The sequence below is a fragment of the Sarcophilus harrisii genome, chromosome 1 (assembly GCF_902635505.1).
Source record: "Sarcophilus harrisii chromosome 1, mSarHar1.11, whole genome shotgun sequence".
Lineage (NCBI taxonomy): Eukaryota > Metazoa > Chordata > Mammalia > Dasyuromorphia > Dasyuridae > Sarcophilus > Sarcophilus harrisii.
The window spans coordinates 689,442,729-689,462,475 of record NC_045426.1 but is presented as its reverse complement, the minus strand read 5'-3'; the positions used below and the strand labels follow the sequence as shown (position 1 = coordinate 689,462,475).

General features: G+C 41.2%; 1 protein-coding gene across 2 annotated transcripts in view; it reads left to right on the top strand.

The window, feature by feature from the left end:
• TMEM116 (transmembrane protein 116) overlaps nt 1-19,747 on the top strand; it is a 69,970-nt gene that overhangs the window by 29,566 nt on the left and 20,657 nt on the right. For both annotated transcript variants that reach the window (XM_003761138.4, XM_031948607.1), the window contains exon 4: nt 9,836-9,967. In XM_003761138.4, the coding sequence (XP_003761186.1) occupies nt 9,836-9,967 (132 nt within the window). The remainder of the gene's footprint in view (nt 1-9,835; nt 9,968-19,747) is intronic.

Sequence of the window (19,747 nt, the reverse complement as noted above, 5' to 3'; positions counted from 1 at the left end):
ACCCCTCATCCGCCCCCTCTACCTCACACTTTATTATTTGGTTTTAATTTTTCATCTATTAACAGTAGCGAGCTCAGGGCAGGTCACAGCTCAGTGGGATCTGTGAATGTGTTTGTCGTCTCTCCAGGCTCAGTCAGGCCAGAAGGCACTGGAGGTTACACACGCAAGTTGGCCAAGGTCACTACCAAGTTGCAAAAAGGAAGATTTTTTTTTTTCTGGATGGAAGGAAAAGCTTCTTAACAATTACTCTGAGGGTTTTCCCCAGTGGAATGAAAGTAGTGATGGGTTTGAGGTAGCCATATCTAGTTTGAAATAGACATGTGACAAATTCACAATGGCCATTTTCTGCCAAAAGAAAAGTTTACTTGGCAGAAGAGTTTGCAGACAAAAAAAGAGATAAAATAGACGCTAGGAGTGCTAAATAGGAAATCGAATTGGGAGAGCATATAGTTAGTAAGGAAAAGATAGATTCCCCTGGGGAACTCACAGATAGGAGAAAAGAAGTCCTCTGTGAAGTGGAAAAAAGCCATTGATTGGTGGGTTAGATTAAGCAGAGTTATGGGGTAGAGTAAGGAGAAAGGTGCCATTGAAAGGAAGGCACTATGAGAAAGAGCCTCAGAGTGCGCTCTTTGTGAAGAGAATTTAGAAAAAATCAAATCCTTTATAAGAGAAATATGGTCTTGGGGTTTCTCCGGGACAAAAGAAGGAAATCAAGAGGGAGTCAGAGAGCTAGGTGGAATATACTGGCACTCGATCAAGAAGGACCAATCAAGATAGTCTGAGAAGAAAGTTCTTCCTTTCTGTTTATCATGTCTTAGTGATGGTCTTAACTTTAAAAAATTTATTATTATAGCTTTTTATTTACAAGATATATGCATGGGTAATTTTTCAGCATTGACAGTTGAAAAACCTTTTGTTCCAATTTTTCCCCTCCTTCCCCCTCTCCTTTCCCCCCATGGCAGGTGACCAATACGTGTTAAATACATTAAAGTATATGTTAAATACAATATATGTATACATGCCCATATAGTTATTTTGCTGCCCAAGAAGAATCAGACTTAGAAATAAGGTACAATTAGCCTGTGAAGGAAATCAAAAATGCAGGTGGACAAAAATAGAGGGATTGGGAATTCTATGTAGTGGTTCATAGTCATCTCCCAGAGTTCTTTCGCTGGGTGTAGCTGGTTCAGTTCATTACTGCTCTATTGGAGCTGATATGGTTCATCTCATTGTTGAAGAGGGCCACATCGTGATAGTCTTAACTTAATAAGACAGTCTGGGAAAGCTAAATTCCCATCAAGGTTGTCTCAAAAGTTGCTGTGAATGTCTATAAAATGCTAACTAGATTGGAGACTGGGTGAATTAGCAATAGATTCTGACCTCACATTATTTTATACAAACAGAATTTAGGCTTCTTCCTGATGGGAAGAGAGCAAAATCATATCAGTAGGATCATAGATTTGGATTTGGAGGGGATCCCAGAGACCAGCTAGTCCAACCCCCTGGTTTTACAGATGAGGAAACTGAGCCCTAAAATGGTAAATTGATTTTCCTCAGGCCATACTAAGGTTATACTAATAGTAAATAGCAGAGGTGGAATTTGAATCCAGGACCTCTGATTTCAATCATCATCTTTCTACTCAGTCAAGGTGCCTGTTTTTAAATTTGGTTCCTCGTTGCCTAATGGGGTGACTGATGCAGAGTCTTGTTGAATGAATGAAATAGTGAGCCCCTTGCCCCCGCATCCCCCTCCCACTGGAAGTCTCTTCAGTTGGATGAACACTTCCAGGTGTGGGATTCCTTTCAGGGCTGGGTTAGGTTGCATGGTCACTGTTTTAGTGTTTAATTCTGAGATTCTGTATTTGTGTGGTTGTATGGTGTGGGAAAGCATCAACCTAGAAGTAAATGTAATTCCTTCACATCATGAGGGCATTCACTCAATCCCTTTTCATCTCCAGTAAAAAAACAGATAGGTTGGCAAATTCTTTTCCACAAGTGGCATAACTGAGTTATTTTTTGTTTTTGTTTGTTTTTGCTGAGGCAATTGAAGTTAATTGACTTGCCCAGGGTCACACAGCTAGGAAGTGTTAAATGTCTGAGGCTAGATTGAAACTCAGGTCCTCCTGACTTCAGGGCTGGTGCTCTATCCATTGCACCACCTAGCTGCCCTGGGATAACTGAATCTTAAGGAAAATGTTGGATTACATCATTTCAGAGCTGGAAAAACAAATTCAGAAGCTAAAGAGATGAATGTTTTCCTGAACAAAAAAAAGCACCAGAATCACTACAAAATGGTCAGTCAGCCTTTGAGTGAAGACCTCTAGTGAGGGAGGAGCTCACTGCTTCCTGAGTAGATTCTTGGGAAATTTCTCCTTACATTAAACCTATCTATAATGAAATTTGCCTCTAGCTTACCATTCCAGGCCTGTTATATACCTAACATATATTGTGTATAATTTTTTTATACATCTCCTATCTCCATACCTTTATCCAAGCTGTACCTCTAAGCCCATGCCTGATATGCATCTCATCAGAGAGTCCCTAGCTTCCCCTGAGGCTTAGGTCAAAGGTTATCACCAATAGGAACTGCTTAGCACAGTGCCTGGCACGTAGAAGGTACTCAATGACTATTTTCTTCCTTCCTTTCCTGATACCCACAGTTGTTAGTATTCTTTCCCCACCAAATTACTTCATATTTATATTGTGCTTACTTTCCAAGCCTGAAAGAAATGTACTTAATTTGCTGTGTAGATTTGTTTTTCCTTAATGATTCAGTTTGATAAATAAACATTTATTAAACACCTACTATGTATCAAGTTTGATAAATATTTATTAAACACCAACTATGTATAAAGCTTGATAAATAAACATTTATTAAACACCTACTATGTATCAAGTTTGATAAATAAACATTTATTAAACACTTACTATGTATCAAGTTTGATAAATAAACATTTATTAAACACCAACTATGTATCAAGCTTGATAAACATTTATTAAACACCAACTATGTATCAAGCTTGATAAGTAAATATTTGTTAAACATCAACCATGTCATTGGAGATAAAAATAAAAAAGACAGTCACTACTCTCAAAGAATTTACAATCTAATGGAGGAATACAACATGTAAAAGAAAGTTCATAAAGGGGGGGAATACAAAGGTACACCTGGCACAAGGGTGGGGGGTGAGTATGGCCATAATATTCCATGGAGTCAAAACCAAACAGGGCAGCTGAGAGTCAGCTGGAAAGTTCAGATCTGAACCTTCTCTAAGAGAAAGATTTGGGAAGAGCTTATTGCTCTGCCCTCCAGCCCACCAGTCAGACAGGAGAGGCAACTGAGGCAGTTCAGAAAGTATCAAAAACTGAATCAATCAATTTCTTGATTCGGTAGAGCCAAGAGACAGCTTTGTATTACCAGCTCTCAGCATGGCAGATGGAATGCCATAGCATTTATATAGTCTGTGAAAGATTGTAAAGTGCTTGATACATAATTAGTGTTTAATAAATATTAATAATATTTAATTAAATTTAAAATTAAAATTTAAAAGTAAAAAAATAATTTTTACATAAAATTAAATATAAGATATTTCTTCCAGATTTGGAAAATAAACACAATATAAATATCAAGTAATTTGATGGGGAAAGGGTACTGATAAGTGTGAGGATCAGGAGAGAAAGGAAGGAAATAATCATTGAGTAATTTTATCTCATTTGAACCTCATGCCAATCCTGGAAGATAGATGCTATTATTAGTTGTATTTTACAGGTGAGAAAACTAAGGCAGACAAGTTAAGTGACTTGTCCAAGGCCATATAGCTAGTAAGTGTCTGAGACTGGATTGGTCTTCCTTGACTCCAGATTCAAAGCTCTAACTGCTGTACCACTTAACTGCTTTTTGAAAAAGTGAATTAATAAAGGAACCAACTACCAGCCATTCTTCCTAGTTCTCACCTCTGGGGCCAAGGAAAACAAGAGTTTCCAAATGACAAATTTTCAGATACCTGAAGGCAGGTCTCATCTCCCCCAGAGCTTTCCCTTCTTCAGGATAAAGATCCCCAGTTCTTTCAAGTGATACTCACAGTCTCCTGTCTGTTCCCCAACCTAGGCCCTTTCCTGACTATGCTCCAGTTTGTACTTTTTCTTCCAGAAGTACTGAGCTGAGCACAGTGTTCTAGAAGTCTGACTAGGGCAGAGGATGATGAGATTCTCGTCTCTACCGACCAGGAAATTGTGTCCCTAGGTGGCTTAATACAACATGAGCCATACGAGTCAGTCTTTGAGGGATCATGGGCAAGTGGAAAACTACTGCAGGATTGGAGGAGGCAGATGTTGTCCAATGTTCAAAAAAGGAAAAGAATGAAATCTGCAGACTAGAGGCCAGCAAACTTGACTTTGATTATTGCCAGGACAGGTTATGGAAAGGATTGTTAGTGAACACTGAGAAAAGGAAGCACTGATCACAGACCGATGAGCACATGGCTCCATTAATTACAGGTCATGGCGGCCTAATTTCATTTTCTGCCTTCACAGGCAGGGTTGTTAAGACAGGTAGATCAGGGAAAGGCTGTGGGTGTAGATTGTAGCAAACCTTTGATGAAATTCTTGTGGAAAAAATGAGGAGGGGGCAGGAAAGGGAGCAAGCTTTTATTAAACTCTTACTATGTGCCAGGAATTATACTTAGTATTTTGTAAATCTTAACTCATTTGATCCTTACAACAATTCTGAGAGATAGGTGCTGTTATTATCCCCATTTTACAGATGAGAAAACTGAAGCAAAGAGAGATCCAGAGTTATGCAGCTGATAAGTATCTGAGACCAGATTTGAATTTAATTTAGTCTAGATGAGTAGATTGAGACCCAGGGAAATTAAGTCTCTTCCTAAAGTTGCACAGTAAATATCAGAACCAAGATTTTAATCCAGGTCCTAGGAATCCAAGTCCAGCTCTCTTTTCCAATATACCATATTTCTCCTCATGACAGCAAACTTGCAAAAAATAAAATTTCCAAGCAAAAACGCTGGCTTTAATCAACTAAAAAAGAAATTTATTTTAATATAAAATTTTATAGTTGGTTTCAGAAAATTAATTTCATGAGTACAAAATGGAGGACAACAGTTCATGTGAAGAAGGTCTAGGTTTGTTAGAGGCTGGCAAACTCAACCCTCTGATCAAGCAGCCAGATAGTCAATCCATTAGGCAACCTTAAGAAAACTGTAGTATCTGGGGTAAGGAATAATTGGCTCTCTGCACTTTGCCCTGGTCAAAGCCCATTGGGAGTACTAAGTCTAGTCCTGAGTACCACATTTTAGGAAGGGTTTTTTCCTTCTTCTTTCTTTTTTTCTTTCTTTCTTTTCTTTTTTTTTTTCCTGAGACAATTGGGGTTACGTGACTTGCCCAGGGTCACACAGCTAGGAAATGTTAAGTGTCTGAAGCCAGATTAGAACTCGGGTCCTCCTGACTTCAGGGCTGGGGCTCTTTCCACTGTGACATCTAGCTGCCCCTCAGGAAGGGTTTTCATAAGTTCACAGGAAGGGGGCCAGGATGGTGAAAGGCCTTAAGTCCACAGCATTTGAAGCTGCTAGGAATGGAACATGAAAGGCAGCTTCATTATTTCTGGGGCTATCACGTGGGATTATTCTTATTCTCTTTGACCCCAAAGGGCAAAAACAGGAACAGTGAATGGAAGGTTTAAAGAGAGAAATTTAGGCTTGAAGTAATGGAAAAAATCCTAATGAGAATTGCGAGAAGTAGAATGGACTGCTTTGGGATGTTGTGGATGGTTCTTACTAAAGTCTTGAAAAGGAGTCTAGAGGAGCACATTAGGTGCTCTCAAATTGGATGTTGCATAGACATCTCAAACTCAACATGTCCAAAACTAAACCCATTATCTTTCCCCCCAACTTTCTCCTCTTCCTCATTTTCTATCACTATAAGGGCATCACCATTAACCCACACCAACAACCCAAGTGTCCTGGATTCCCCATTCTCTTTCCATCCCCTTATCTAACTTAATAACATTGCCAAATCTTGAGGATTCTGCCTTCTCCCCTGTCACAGCCACCAATCTCTCCCCATTCTCTCCACTCAACTGTCAAGTTGATTTTCCCATAGATCATATCATACTTCCATTCAAAAAACTTCAGTTGCTCCATGGTCAAATATAAAGCCCTCTGTTGGCTGATCAAAGCTCCTTGTAACCTGTCTCCTCCTTCTGGTCTTCTTTTACCTCCCTGCCTTCCTACTCTGTAATTTTATGACAATGGCCTTCTTTGGTCAAGACACTCCACCTCCCAACATCGGGCATTTGCCCTGACGTATCTCATGTCTGGAATGCCCTCCCAATTCCTTCAGGTTTCAGCTAAAATCCCACCTTCTACAGGAAGTCTTTTGCAACCTTTTGTAAGTCTCTCAAATTAATTTTTGGAAAGTGTTACTCCAACACTATATTATTTTTCCAATGATGTGCAGAGATGGTTTTCAAGGGGGAGGATTCTGAAAAGATGGCAGAGTACGTTGATAAATTTCAGACTCTCCAGATTTCCCCCATAATAAGAACAAATTCGCACCTCAGGGAGAACATAAATTGGTGAAAATTAAGAAGATTTGGGACAGAACTGGGATCCTCCCTGTACAACTCAACTAGATCTGAAGAAAGATCCCGTGCTGGGGATTAAGCTGAAGTGTAAACACCTCAGGGCTAGCTCTGCAGAAATGCCAAGTGGGGACTCCTGGGGCTAGTAGGGTAAGACTGGAGCCTCCCCAACTATTTGTGGAGTCCAGGTCTAAGGACTAGAAGACAGAGTGAACCTTGACTGATCAAGGAACACCAGGCCCAGCTATGCTGCAGAGCTGAGGCCTTGGACGAGAAGGAACCAGCACAGCAGGAGTGCAGAGGTAGTGGGGCAGGAACAAAGCTGTCTGCTGGAGGGGCGATTTTTTGGTTTGGGGTTCCTAGTCGGGGTGGTGAACTGAAGTGATGCTAGAAGTACCATCTCCCCATTCCATGATTAAACTAATTACACTAATACCTCTTATTATTAAAAACAAACAAACAAAAATGAACAAAGAAGAAAAACCCCACCATAGAAACTTACCATGGGAACAGGGAAGATTGGGGTTCATCTTCAGAATAGGACACTGAAGTAAAAAAATCTTCTAATCCAAAGAGTAATGTTAAATGGCTCTCTTCCCAGAGAGAATTTATGGAACTCCAAAAAGAATTTAAAAGTCGAATGAAAGACATTGAGGAAAAACTAAAAATAAAAAATAAAAACCATTCAAGAAAAGCAAGAAGATTATTTTTAAAAAGTTGACCAATTAGAAAAGGAGATACAGCGTCTCAAAGATGAAAATAATTCTTTGAAAATTAGAATCAGGCAAGGGGAAGCCAGTGAAGTGATGAGAGATCAAAAAAGAACAAAATAGATTATAAAGAATGAGAAAATAGAACAGAATATGAAGCATCTTATAAGAAAAACAACAAATCTGGAGAACAGATCAAGAAGAGAGAATATAAGAATAATTGGATTTCCAGAAAATTGTGACCAAAAAGAGAACCTTAACACAGTGCTGGAAATAATCTAAGAAAATTGTCCTGGAGTGATAGAATATGAGGCAAATAGAAAAAAATCCATCGATCACCACCTCACAGAGATCCTTTGTGGAAAACACACAGGAATAATATTGCCAAATTTCAAAATCCCCAGATCAAAAAGAAAAATTTGCAAGAAACAAGAAAAAAACAATTCAGATACACTAGAGCTACAATCAAAATTGTACCGGGCTTATCAGCATGCACAATAAAAGACGGCAGGTCCTAGAATCCTATCTACCAAAAATCAAAAGAACTACATCTTAGGCCAAAAAATATCATATCCAGGAAAATTATCTATAATGTTGGATAAGAAAACAATGGCTATTTAATGAACTTGCAGATTTTCAAGACTTTTTATCAACTAAGCCCAAACTTAACAGAAAATTTAATATATAAGAGTCAATATCAGGTCAATTTCAAGAAACTCAACATGGACAATTTGTTTAAACATGGACAAATTTTTTTTTAAACATGGGAAATATATATATGCTTAAAATTCACATCAACAGTAGGGTAGCTCAAAATACAAATTAGCAGTTAAGGTAAAAATGATAATCATGTTATACAAATGAGGTACAGAGGAAGAATAGACACAGAGGTATTAGAGGGGGGCAGATGGCTTGTAGTTCTGAAAACCTACTCAGAAAGGGGATGGGTTCAATAGGCAACATTATATGTATATATGAAATAAGGGTGGAGAGATGGGAAGATGGGGAAGCAAAGGATTGGGGAAGAAGACAAGGGAGGGATCCTTGGGTGGGAGCAAGGCAAGTTAAGGAGCAGAATTAAAACAAAGATAGGAAAGCAAGGATAGGAAAGGGATGGGGGGGGTTATGTATATACTTATATATGTATACATAAATATATCTTTTCTTAATTGTAGCTTGCTTCAGGGTGGAAGGGAATGAAAGGGCGGAAAAAATAAATAAAGTGTGCAGCAGAGAACCAAAGAACAATTTACAAGAAAGTAAAGAAAAAAATGGATATTCATGAATATAATTTCTTCTATTTATATATGTATATATATATATATATATATATATATATTCTTGATCTGGTAATTTGTTGTTATATATTTTGAATCCTTCTTGATGTTGTGCTGGGCACATGACAATGTCCTTTTTTGCTTTATTTTGTTTTGTATTTCTTTTCTGTTTTTTCCAATAAAATACATTTTTGCCAAAAGATGGTTTTCAACATTCACTTTTGTAAGATTTTGAGTTCCAATTTTTTTCTCTAATTTTTAATAAATAAAATTCTCTCTCTTAATTCTTCCTAACTTCCCTCTAGGGTTTATTTCTATGTATATCTTGTTTGTACATAGTTGCTATTAGGCTGTAGGCTCCTTGAGGGCAGGGACTGTTTTTTGCCCTTCTTTGCATCCCCACTGCTTGACAGAGTGCCTGGTACACAATAAGTGCTTAATAAATGCCCATTGGCTTGCTCTCCGACCTCTGGGCAAGTCATTTAACCTACCTGTGTGAATCCCAGTTTCTTTACCTCCTTTTGTATTAATTGTTGTCCTGCCTCCCATCTCTCAGATTTCACCCTGTTATCTAAGGATTCTTCCTCAGGTTTAGAGCTGATCATTTCATGCTCAATCAATTTCAATGCTTTCTCATAATCTCTAGGAGTAAAGATAACTTTTTCAGTTTAGCGATAAAGTTCTGACCAGTATGGCCCCAAACTCTCTGAAGCATCGTTGTTTATTATTCCTCTTCTCTTACTTTAGCCATACTGGCCTTCTCCCTCTTCCTTGCACAGAGCACTGAATCTCCTCCCTCCATGCATTTGCACTAGCTGTGCTCCATGCTTGCAATGTCCTCCCTTCTCACTTGTGCCTCGTGGAGCTTCTCTCTTCCTTTAACTCCATCCTCTGCATTAAACTTTTCTTGATTCTCTCCAACTGCTGGTGTTCTCCCTGCCTGAGCACCTCGTATTTAACTGCTTTGAGTGTGTTTATATTTATTCCCTTTTACATATCTTTGTTGGCTCTGTAAGGTCCTAGTAGTTAAATTCTTCTGTTCTTTGTACTTCTGTTTCCAGAGCCTAGACCATAGTAACTGCTTAATAAATACTTTTTGAATAATGGCTTGGTCCATTATAATGGATAATTGAATAGTGGATGTGAGACCTCAAAGGTGAACTAATCCAACCCAAACCTTACTGGAAACCCTTCTGCAGGTTTCGGTAGCTCTTCCCTTCCTGCATAAACACTGCCTCCCTTTGCTTTAACAGGTGAGACCCCTTCTGTGCTTGAGTTTCTCGGACCTGCTTCTGGGGATGTGTTGGCTCCTGGGAGCTCTGTTGTATGGGACCCCGATGGCCAACGAGGACGTGATCTGTTATAACCTTCAAGCCACAGGTCAGGTGAGTCTCCCCAGGGGACCAATAAGGCGGGATTTCCGGCTGAGTCAAGATGATGTCTTCCAGGGGGGCTCTCTCATTTGGAACTCAAAGCTCGTTCTCTTCTTTCTGGGCTGGTCTACTCTTCACATCTACTCCTAATGGGTAACAGGCCCCCACCGGGATAGCACCCTCATCCCGCCCAGCATTCTGGGGATGGAGCGAATCTTTTGTATGTCCAAGGCCTGTAGACTGAGGGTGTCAGACACGGGTGATAAAGCTGAAGCTTTTAATAGGCAGCATCTCCATAGCATTTAAGGTTTGCAAAGAGCTTTATTCAAGTAATATATTTCACGTAATCTCCACGATAACTTTGGGAGATGGGGGATGTTATAATTCCTACCTAAGCAAGGTTAGAACTTAAGTCTACCTTACTCCAAGTCCAGTGCTTTACCCCATGTGCTGGCAGGGGGTAAGAAAGTCTGAAGTTGCAACTAAGTGGATGGAGAATAGGGAAAGTGTAAAGTCCCTAAAATCAAAAGAAGGAGAAAAAGACAGAGACAGAGAGACACAGATACAGAAACACAGGGTGGGGAGAGAAAGACAGAGAGAGATAGATACACAGAATCAGAGAGAGAGAGAGAGAAAGAGAGAGAGACAGACAGCGAGAGAGGAAGAGAGAGAGAAAAAGAGATACAGAGAGAGGGAGAAAGAAAGAGAAAAGAGACAGAGATGGACACAGGGACATACAGTGAGTGGGGAGAGACAGTGAGAGAAGGAGAGAGAGAAAAAAGAGAGAAATAGAGAGAAAAAAAGAGAGGAGAGATACAGAGAGAGATAGAAATAGAAAGAGACAGACACAGAGACAAAGAGGGGGAAAGAAAGAGACACAGAGAGGGGGACAGACAGTGGAGAGAGGGAGAAAGAAAGAGAAAAGAGAGACACAGAAAGACACAGGGACACACAGAAAGTAGGGAAAGACAGCGAGAGAGGAAGAGAGAGAGAAAAAGAGATACAGAGAGAGGGAGAAAGATATAGAGAGGAGAGAGAGACAGAGAAAGAGAGATAGAAAGAGAAAGAGACAGACACAGAGACAAAGAGGGGGAAAGAAAGAGACACAGAGAGGGAGACAGACAGTGGAGAGAGGGAGAAAGAAAGAGAAAAGAGAGACACAGAAAGACACAGGGACACACAGAAAGTAGGGAAAGACAGCAAGAGAGGAAGAGAGAGAGAAAAAGAGATACAGAGAGAGGGAGAAAGATATAGAGAGGAGAGAGAGACAGAGAAAGAGAGATAGAAAGAGAAAGACAGAGAGAGGGAGAGAGACAGAGAGAGAATTGGAAGGAGGAAAGGTGGACAAGTAGCCAAGGCTTCACAGAGGGAAGGAAGATGGTCACTGGATTGGATGATTCAAATGACATCTGAACAATAATAATGATGAATAATGATGAAAATAATAAGAGCTAACTTTTCCACAGCACCTACTATGTGCAGGGCACTGTGCTAAGCACTTTACAAATATCATCTTATCTGATCTCTACCACAACCCTATTATTTTACAGATGAGGAAACTGAGGCAAACAGTGACTTTCATGCAACTAGGAAGTATCTGAGACCAGATTTGATTGTGGTCTTCCTGATTCCAGGCTCGGTGATTTGTGCACTGGCCCACCCAACCACTTCTTTATATAAACAATAATAATGATAATAGCTAACATTTATGTAGCATTTACTATGTGTCTGTCACTGTGCTTTACAATTACAATCTCATCCAATCCTCACAACAGTCCTACAAGGAAAGTGCTATTATTGTCCCCATGTTACAGTTGAAGAAACCGAGGTTAAATGTATCCACGGAGCCTCCCGGCTGCTTTGGGAGAGCCATCTCGATAGATTGAGAGGGTAACAGAAGCATGGGGCACAGCGTGGTCATGGAGCTCTGGAGGCCTTGGAGTAGATAATGCTTTTAAGAGATTGAGCAGAGAAGAGGGGAAGGGTCACTGGACGGGTCCATTAATTATGGCTGAGCAGAGCAATTCAGAGCAGATGAGAGAGGGCAGCCCTGGCTGGGAAGAGCAGCCACATGGGGCCGGTTCACTGAGCCAGAAAACAGGAAAACAATCATTGGCCAAAGTCAGCATTCCCCAGGAGGGGCACAGATGGGGCAGACGAGGCCGCCGGGGTCCCTGGCCCGGCCGCCTCCCGGAGCTACTCTCCTTGGGTGGAGGTTCAGGTCTGAGGGGGCTTTCAGATTGCAGGAGCCACGCTGGGCTCTGGGAATACAGAGAACACGATGACTCTGTCTACCCTTCCTGAGCTTCCACCCTTTGGGGAGAGATGGGATGTGCATAATAAATAGATACAACAAAGTGGAAAGGTGAATGGAGAGAGGAGCTGGCAGAGCTTCATGCAGGAAGAGGGCTGTGTCTGGGCGGACGCTGAAGGACGGGAGGGATGCTCTGAGGCCGGGGCAGGGAGTGGGGGCAGTGAGCGGGGGCAGTCCAGGCCCAATGAGTCACTAGAGCCCACATGGGAGGGTTATGTTGGAGCAGCAACAAAAGCTCATCCACATTGTAGAGGGAGAATAAAGAGGGGGATGGAGACTGGGCCTGGGAGTTAGATGGAGGGGGCTGCCTGCCATCCCAGAGGCCCCTGGGGTGTTTGGCTGGAGAAGTGACCTGGACAGAAACTCATTTGGACTCTGAGTGGAGAATGGAGCCCCAGTGGAAGCTGGGAGACCAGGAGGCCGAGGTGTGCTGAGGCCCCAAGCTGGGGAGGATCAGTGCTAAAACCTGGCCAGTGCTACCACTTTAGTTAAACAGGGACAGCAGCACTCACTTCCTTCTTTTATAACCTACTGTTACTGAGGGCCCATGATGTGCCAGGGCCTGTGTCAGGGGCTAGAGTTTACCAAAGGAAAATGAAAGATAGCCTGTCCTCCAGAGACAGAGACAGAGGAAGAGGGAGAGAGAGAAGAGAGAAGAGAGAGAGCGACAGAGGGAGAGGGAGAGAGAGGAGAGAGAGAGAGAGAGAGAGAGAGAGAGAGAGAGAAGAGAGGGACAGAGACAGAGGGAGAGGAGGGGAGAGAGAGACAGAGAGAGAGAGACAGACAGAGGGAGAGAGAGGAGACAGAGAGAGAGAGACAGACAGACAGAAAGACAGAGAGAGAGACAGAGACAGAGGAAGGAGAGAGAGAAGAGAGAGAGAGAGGGAGAGAAAGAAGAGAGAGACATAGACAGAGGGAGAGGGAGAAAGAAAGAGAGGGAGAGGGAGAGGAATAGGGAGAGGGAGAGAGAGGAGAGAGGAAAGAGAGAGACAGACAGAGAGAGAGGGAGGGAGAGAGAAATAGAAACAGAGAGATAGAGAGACAGAGGGGATAGAGACAGAAACAGAGACAGAGAAGAGTCTAAAGGGGATAGACAGACAGAGAGAGAGAGAGAGAGAAAACAGAAACAGAGAGTGACAGAGACAAATACACATACAGAGAGAACTGCATTGGCAGGATGAGGTGAGCCTTAGATGGCAGGTGGCGGCTGAGCTGGTTTGAAGGAAGGCGGGTTCCTCTGAGCGGCCTCGGTCAGCGTGTGGGTCACTTGTCCTGTGCCATGTCCAGGCTTGATCTGAGAATCCCACCAGCAGCTCCCTCAGAGAGCAAAGCAGCTTAATCACAATAGAATTTGTAGCCTCGGGCAGGGCTAGTTCTGGCTGTGAGAGCCAGTTGTTAAATTTTCCGTGTGAGAACTGAGGTCTTGGAAGTCTGCCAGTGCTACAAAGTAAAGTTTGATTTCTTGCTTTGCCAATTGTCTAGATTGAAAGTGATGGAGAAAATATTAAAAAGAGAGATTAAACTTCATAGTGGGCTCTGCACCACTTTTCCCCCTTTGGAAAGTAGGCTGTTAAACATTGACCAGCACAAGAACACTGAGCCTGGGGTCAGGAAGCTCTGAATTCAGATTCGGTCCTAAGAACGTCCTAATTATGTGACCCTGGGCAAGTCACTTAACCCTGTGTGCCTCAGTTTCCTCATGTGTAAAATGAGGATTATAATACCGGAGCACCTCCCCTCCAGGGTTGTTGTGAGAATCAAATGAAATAATGATTGTCAAGCGCTCAGCACTGGGCCTGGCACATTGGCATCCTGGCCAGAGCTATGTAAATGGTAGCTATTTTGCTCCTGCCTTAAGAGTTAGGAGCTCACCTAAACCTCCCAAGACAAATAGGAATCTGGCTTATTTTAAAAGATCTTGTTGTGCATCTTTTCAGTCATGTCTAACACTCCTTGACCCCTTTGGGGTTTTCTTGGAAAAGATAGTAGAGCAGTTTGCCATTTCTTTCTCTAGGTCATTTTACAGATGAGGAAACTGAAGCACACAGGGTTAAGTGACGTGCCCAGGGTCATATAACTAGAAACTATCAGAGGCCAGATTTGAATCCAGGTATTCCTGACTGCAGGTCTGATGCGCTACCCACTGGGCTGTCTGGCTGCCTTTGGTGATTAAGATAAGGGTATGGAATATCTCTCTTTCAAAAAGATATTGTGATGATAGAAACCATAAGATTAAGTAATTGATTGGATAGATGGGGTAAATGAGTGTGAGAAATGAAAGATAACCAAAATCTTATTTATTTCTTTTTCTAATCATTTTAATAACCAGCTACATGCAAAGACAGTTTTTTTCATCTTTCACCTTTGCAAAACCTTGTGTTCCACACTTTTCTCCCCCTCCCCTAGACTGCAGGCGATCCAATATAAGGGATAGTCAAAAATTTTTTAAAAATATATCTTAAAAATTGTTTTTCCTTGTAATTGGCAAAATTAAATATTTTCAAAAGAGAAATAATATAAAAGAAAACTGGAAATTGTAAATTAAAAAATAGTAATATAATCCAGCTTCCATCAGAAAAATACATATTTTACAAATTTAAATTTACAATTTTAAAGATGACATCAAAGTTTGGCAAGTTTGGAGAGTGGTTCATTTAACAAATGTGTTAGGATTCTTACAAGGTGCTAAATCACTGGAATTGATGGGCACTCTGGGAGATTCACAAGTCAGGATTCAGTCAGGAGATTCACGAGTTCAGTGGAGAAGATTCACAAGTCACAGCTCCCACAATCCCACTCTCGGAGGAGGAGTCAACCTTTGAGTTCACACCTTTAAGAGATCATATATAAGGAGCTCCCACAAGTCAACTAGAGACTTTTGGGAGATTGAGAAGCCAGGATTCAATTGGGCAGGACAAAGGATTCAGAGAGAGCTGGAGGCTGAAGCTGGCAGAGGCAAAGGACAAGCAGCAAGAGCTCTTGGAACCAAGGAGAGAGATAGGCCTCTAAGAAAACTAACCGGGCTATTTTAGAAGAGACAATAAAGGACTGGACTTTAACTCCTGGCTGCATATAAGGTGATTATTGAACTGAACTGAAACGAAGGCTGCCTCCAGAAGCTCCCCAAGAAACTTGCTCCCAGAGAATGATTATATTTGAGAGAAGAAGAGAACATTACACAAATGGGAGAAATTTGGAAGTGAGGAGGATTTTGATAGAAATATGAGTTCTAAGCTCATGTTGAACTTGAGACACCTATGGGATGAGATCCAGTTCAAAATGTCCATAAAGCAATTGGTGATTCTTGCAAGAGTCCAGGAGAAAGACCAGGCCTGGATATAGAGAGCTGGGAGTCACTTGCATAGAAATAGTCATAGCACCTATGGGGAGTTAGTAAGAGACTTCAAAAGGAAAGAGGGTCCATGAAGGAAGCCCCGGGGCCCCGAGTTTGGTTCTGTGGAAACAAATACACAAAAAATAAAACCTTCACCACACTAATTTGTCTTTTCTTCCCTTAAAAAGTGAACAACGGGGGCAGCTAGGCAGGGCCCCAACCCTGAAGTCAGGAAGATCTGAGTTCAAATCTGGCCTCAGACACTTAACACTTCCTAGCTGTGTGACCCTGGGCAAGTCACTTAATCCCAATTGCCTCAGCAAAGAAAAAGAAAAAGAAAAAAAAGTGAACAATTAAACAAAAGCTCAAATCTTTAAAATACAGTATTTATGTGTTTCCTTCCTTATGGTTTGGCTGCATTAGTTGCCTGATTTCACCATGCTCTATGGGAAAATGTACACCCTATAACAGGCAGGATTTTCATTTCTTTCTGTCCATTTCCTTGAATATTAAGGCTTTTTCTTTCCCCATAAAAATTTTTCCTTTTTTTTTTTCTTTTGAGAGACATTTGGGGTTAAGTGACTAAGTAGCTAGTAAGTGTCTAGAGTTTGAGTCTGGATTTGAATTCAGGTCTTCCTAACTCCAGGGCTGATGCTGTATCCACTGCTTCCCCTAAGACATTTTAAGAAATTCTATTAATTTTGCAGGTAGCTAGTACTGTGGATAGAGTCCCAGGCCTGGAGTCAGAGATATTCATCTTCCTGATACCTATTGACCCTGGGCAAGTCACTTTACCCTATTTGCCTCGGTTTCCCCATTTGTAAAATAATATGGAGAAGGAAATGGCCAACTACATCCTGCCAAGAAACCCTGAATGGGGTCAGAAAGAGTTAGACATGACTGAAATGATGAATAACAACAATAAGTTTACGTCATGTGGAAGCGGGATTACTTGGCTTGGCCCCCAGCAGGATGGGTGGAAGGTATATGAAGGCAAACTCGAGCTTAGAAAGAAACTTCCTGACCAAGAGTTATTCCCATATGGTGCGGGCTGCCCTCCAGAGCTAGGAGTCACCCCATTCCTGGAAGCCTTTGAGCGGATGGCTAACAGGATCATAGACTCCAAATCCAGAACTGGAGGGAACCCAGAGGCATCTAGTTCAGTCCCCCCACCTTTTTTTTTTTTTTTAAACAGATGAAGAAACTGAGGGCCAGAGAAGTCCTAGCACCAAAGGTTTACAATTCTGGTAAGGAAAGGATTCTTAGAGGTCCCCTAGTCCACCACCTCATTTTACAGGTGAAAACAAGGATGTTACTTGTTTGGGACATCCTAATGGACTGGGTTATCCCTTCCAGCTCTAGGATTATGATCTTTTCCCAAGGTCTCAGTTTCCTCATTTTTAAAATGAATCAGATGGCTTCTGAAGTCCCTTCCAGTTTAGAGATTCTGGGGCTCTACTGCCTTTTGGGATGAGGGGGAAGATGGGGAAGAAGAACGGTTAGGCAAAGAATGGTCGAGAAAATTGACAATTTTAGTTTAAAAACTGAACCCCAGAGAAAGTTCTTGGATGGAATCCTAAAAGTTACCTAACTGCTGGAGAGGCTCAAATGAGGCAGAATGACCCCAGAGCCCTGGCAAAGTTTGGATCAGCCTCCCTGCCTCCAGGCCAGCCCTCTCTGCTCTTGAGAAGAAATAGGGCTGAGTCACCCAGCTTAGGATCAGGTGATCAGCCACGCAAAGAACGCCTTGTTTCTACAAGTGGATGGTGGAGAGGCCCTCGACCCGGAGGCAGCAGGAGAGCCTCTTTTTTTTTTTTTTTTTTTTTTTTTTTTTAAATTTAATAGCCTTTTATTTACAGGATATATGCATGGGTAACTTTACAGCATTAACAATTGCCAAACCTCTTGTTCCAATTTTTTACCTCTTATCCCCCCACCCCCTCCCCCAGATGACAGGATGACCAGTAGATGTTAAATACATTAAAATATAAATTAGATACACAATAAGTATATATGACCAAAACGTTATTTTGCTGTACAAAAAGAATCAGACTCTGAAATATTGTACAATTAGCTTGTGAAGGAAATCAAAAATGCAGGTGTGCATAAATATGGGGATTGGGAATTCAATGTAATGGTTTTAGTCATCTCCCAGAGTTCTTTTCTGGGCATGTAGCTGTTCAGTTCATTACTGCTCCATTAGAAATGATTTGGTTGATCTCGTTGCTGAGGATGGCCTGGTCCATCAGAACTGGTCATCATATAGTATTGTTGTTGAAGTATATAATGATCTCCTGGTCCTGCTCATTTCACTCAGCATCAGTTCGTGTAAGTCTCTCCAGGCCTTTCTGAAATCATCCTGTTGGTCATTTCTTACAGAACAGTAATATAGCAGGAGAGCCTCTTAAACTAAAACGTCCTATGTTAAGGGAAGGTTTTGAACATCAGTACCACCTCTCTGTAGCTCCATGATCCTCTGTTTGCCTCAGTTTCCTCATCTGTAAAATAGCAACAATAACACCTACTTCCCAGAGGTTCTGGGTTGTCATGAGGATAAAATGAGATAATATTTTTAAAAAACACTGGAAATCTTCAAATGCTATCTAAATGTGATTTTGTGGTAAAGTCTTGTCTGACTCCCTCTGACCCCATTTGGGGTTTTCTTGACAGACACTGGAACAGTTTGCCATTTCCTTTTCCAGTTCATTTTACAGATGGGGAAACTAAGACAAACAGGGTGAAATGACTTGCCTAAGGTCACATAGCTAGTCTGTGTCTGAGGCTGGATTTGAATTCAGATCTTTCTGATTTCAGGCCCAACACTTTATCCACTGCGCCACCTAGTTATCCATAGTAGGGTTTATGGAACTTTTTTCTTTTTTTTTTTAATTTTCCCAAATACATGTAAAGATAGTTTTCAACATTCATTTTTTGGTAAGATTTTGAGTTCCAATTTTTTTCTTCCTCTCTCTCTTCCCTTGAACAATCTGATATGTACAATCCTTTTAAGTAAATTTCCATATTTGTCATGTTCAGAACAAAAGAGGGAAAAAACCGAGAAAGAAAAAACAAACAAACAAAAAAGCTTAAAATTCTATGCTCTGATCCACATTCAGCCTCCATGGTTCTCTCTGGGGATGCGGATGGCGCTTTCCACCCCAAGTCCATTGGAATTGCCTTGGATCACTGCATTGCTGGGAGAGCCAAATCTATCATATTGATCATCACATGATCTGGCTATTACTGGGTACAATGTTCTCCTGGTTCTGCTCACCTCCCTCAGCATCCGGTGAACTTTTTTTTAAGATTAGTACTTGAAGGCAGTAAGGAAAGCACAGCTGATAAATAGAGATTGAAGATTTTGGGGTCAGGGGTGGAAGAATTGGGAAGACAATCTGCTGGAAAAGATAGGAAGGGATAGGTTTAATACACATGTAGGGGGCCACCTCCTTATCAGAGAGAAGGTAGAAGCCCAAGAGAGTGGGAGACAGTGCCAAGAAACTTTAAGATGAAGAGAATGAGGGGAAGGGGAGATAGGGAAGTCACTTAACCTCCATTTCCTCCAATTGTAGAATGAGAAGATTAGGCCAGATGATATCTAAGATTCATGTTTCTATGTCCCAGGGTCTCAGTTTCCCCGTCTACAATGAGAATAAAAACAGCACCAGCCTCACAGGATGACTGTGAGGATCAAATGAGATGTCATGTGCAAAGTCCTGTATAAATCTAAGCTATTATTTTTGTAACTAAAGGAATTTGGTCATTCAGTGTCTTATTTTGTAAATAAACTGAGGACCAAGAAGTAAAATGAGTTCTCTAAAGACTTCCGGCTAATAAGTGGCAGAGCTGGGATTTGAAGCCTACTACTCATTTTAAAAAATAATAACTTTTTATTTTTCAAAATATATGCAAAGAGTTTTCAACATTCACCGTTGCAAAACTTTGTGTTCCAAATTTTTCTGCTTCCTCTTCCTCCCCCCAGTGAGCAAATAATCCAATATAGGTTAACTCTGTGCAATTCTTCTAAACATATTTCCACATTTATCATGTAGCTTTTTATTTTTCCAAATCCATGCAAAGATAGTTTCCAGCCTTCACCCTTGCAAACCTTGTGTTCCATATTTTTCTCCTTCTCTCTTCCCCT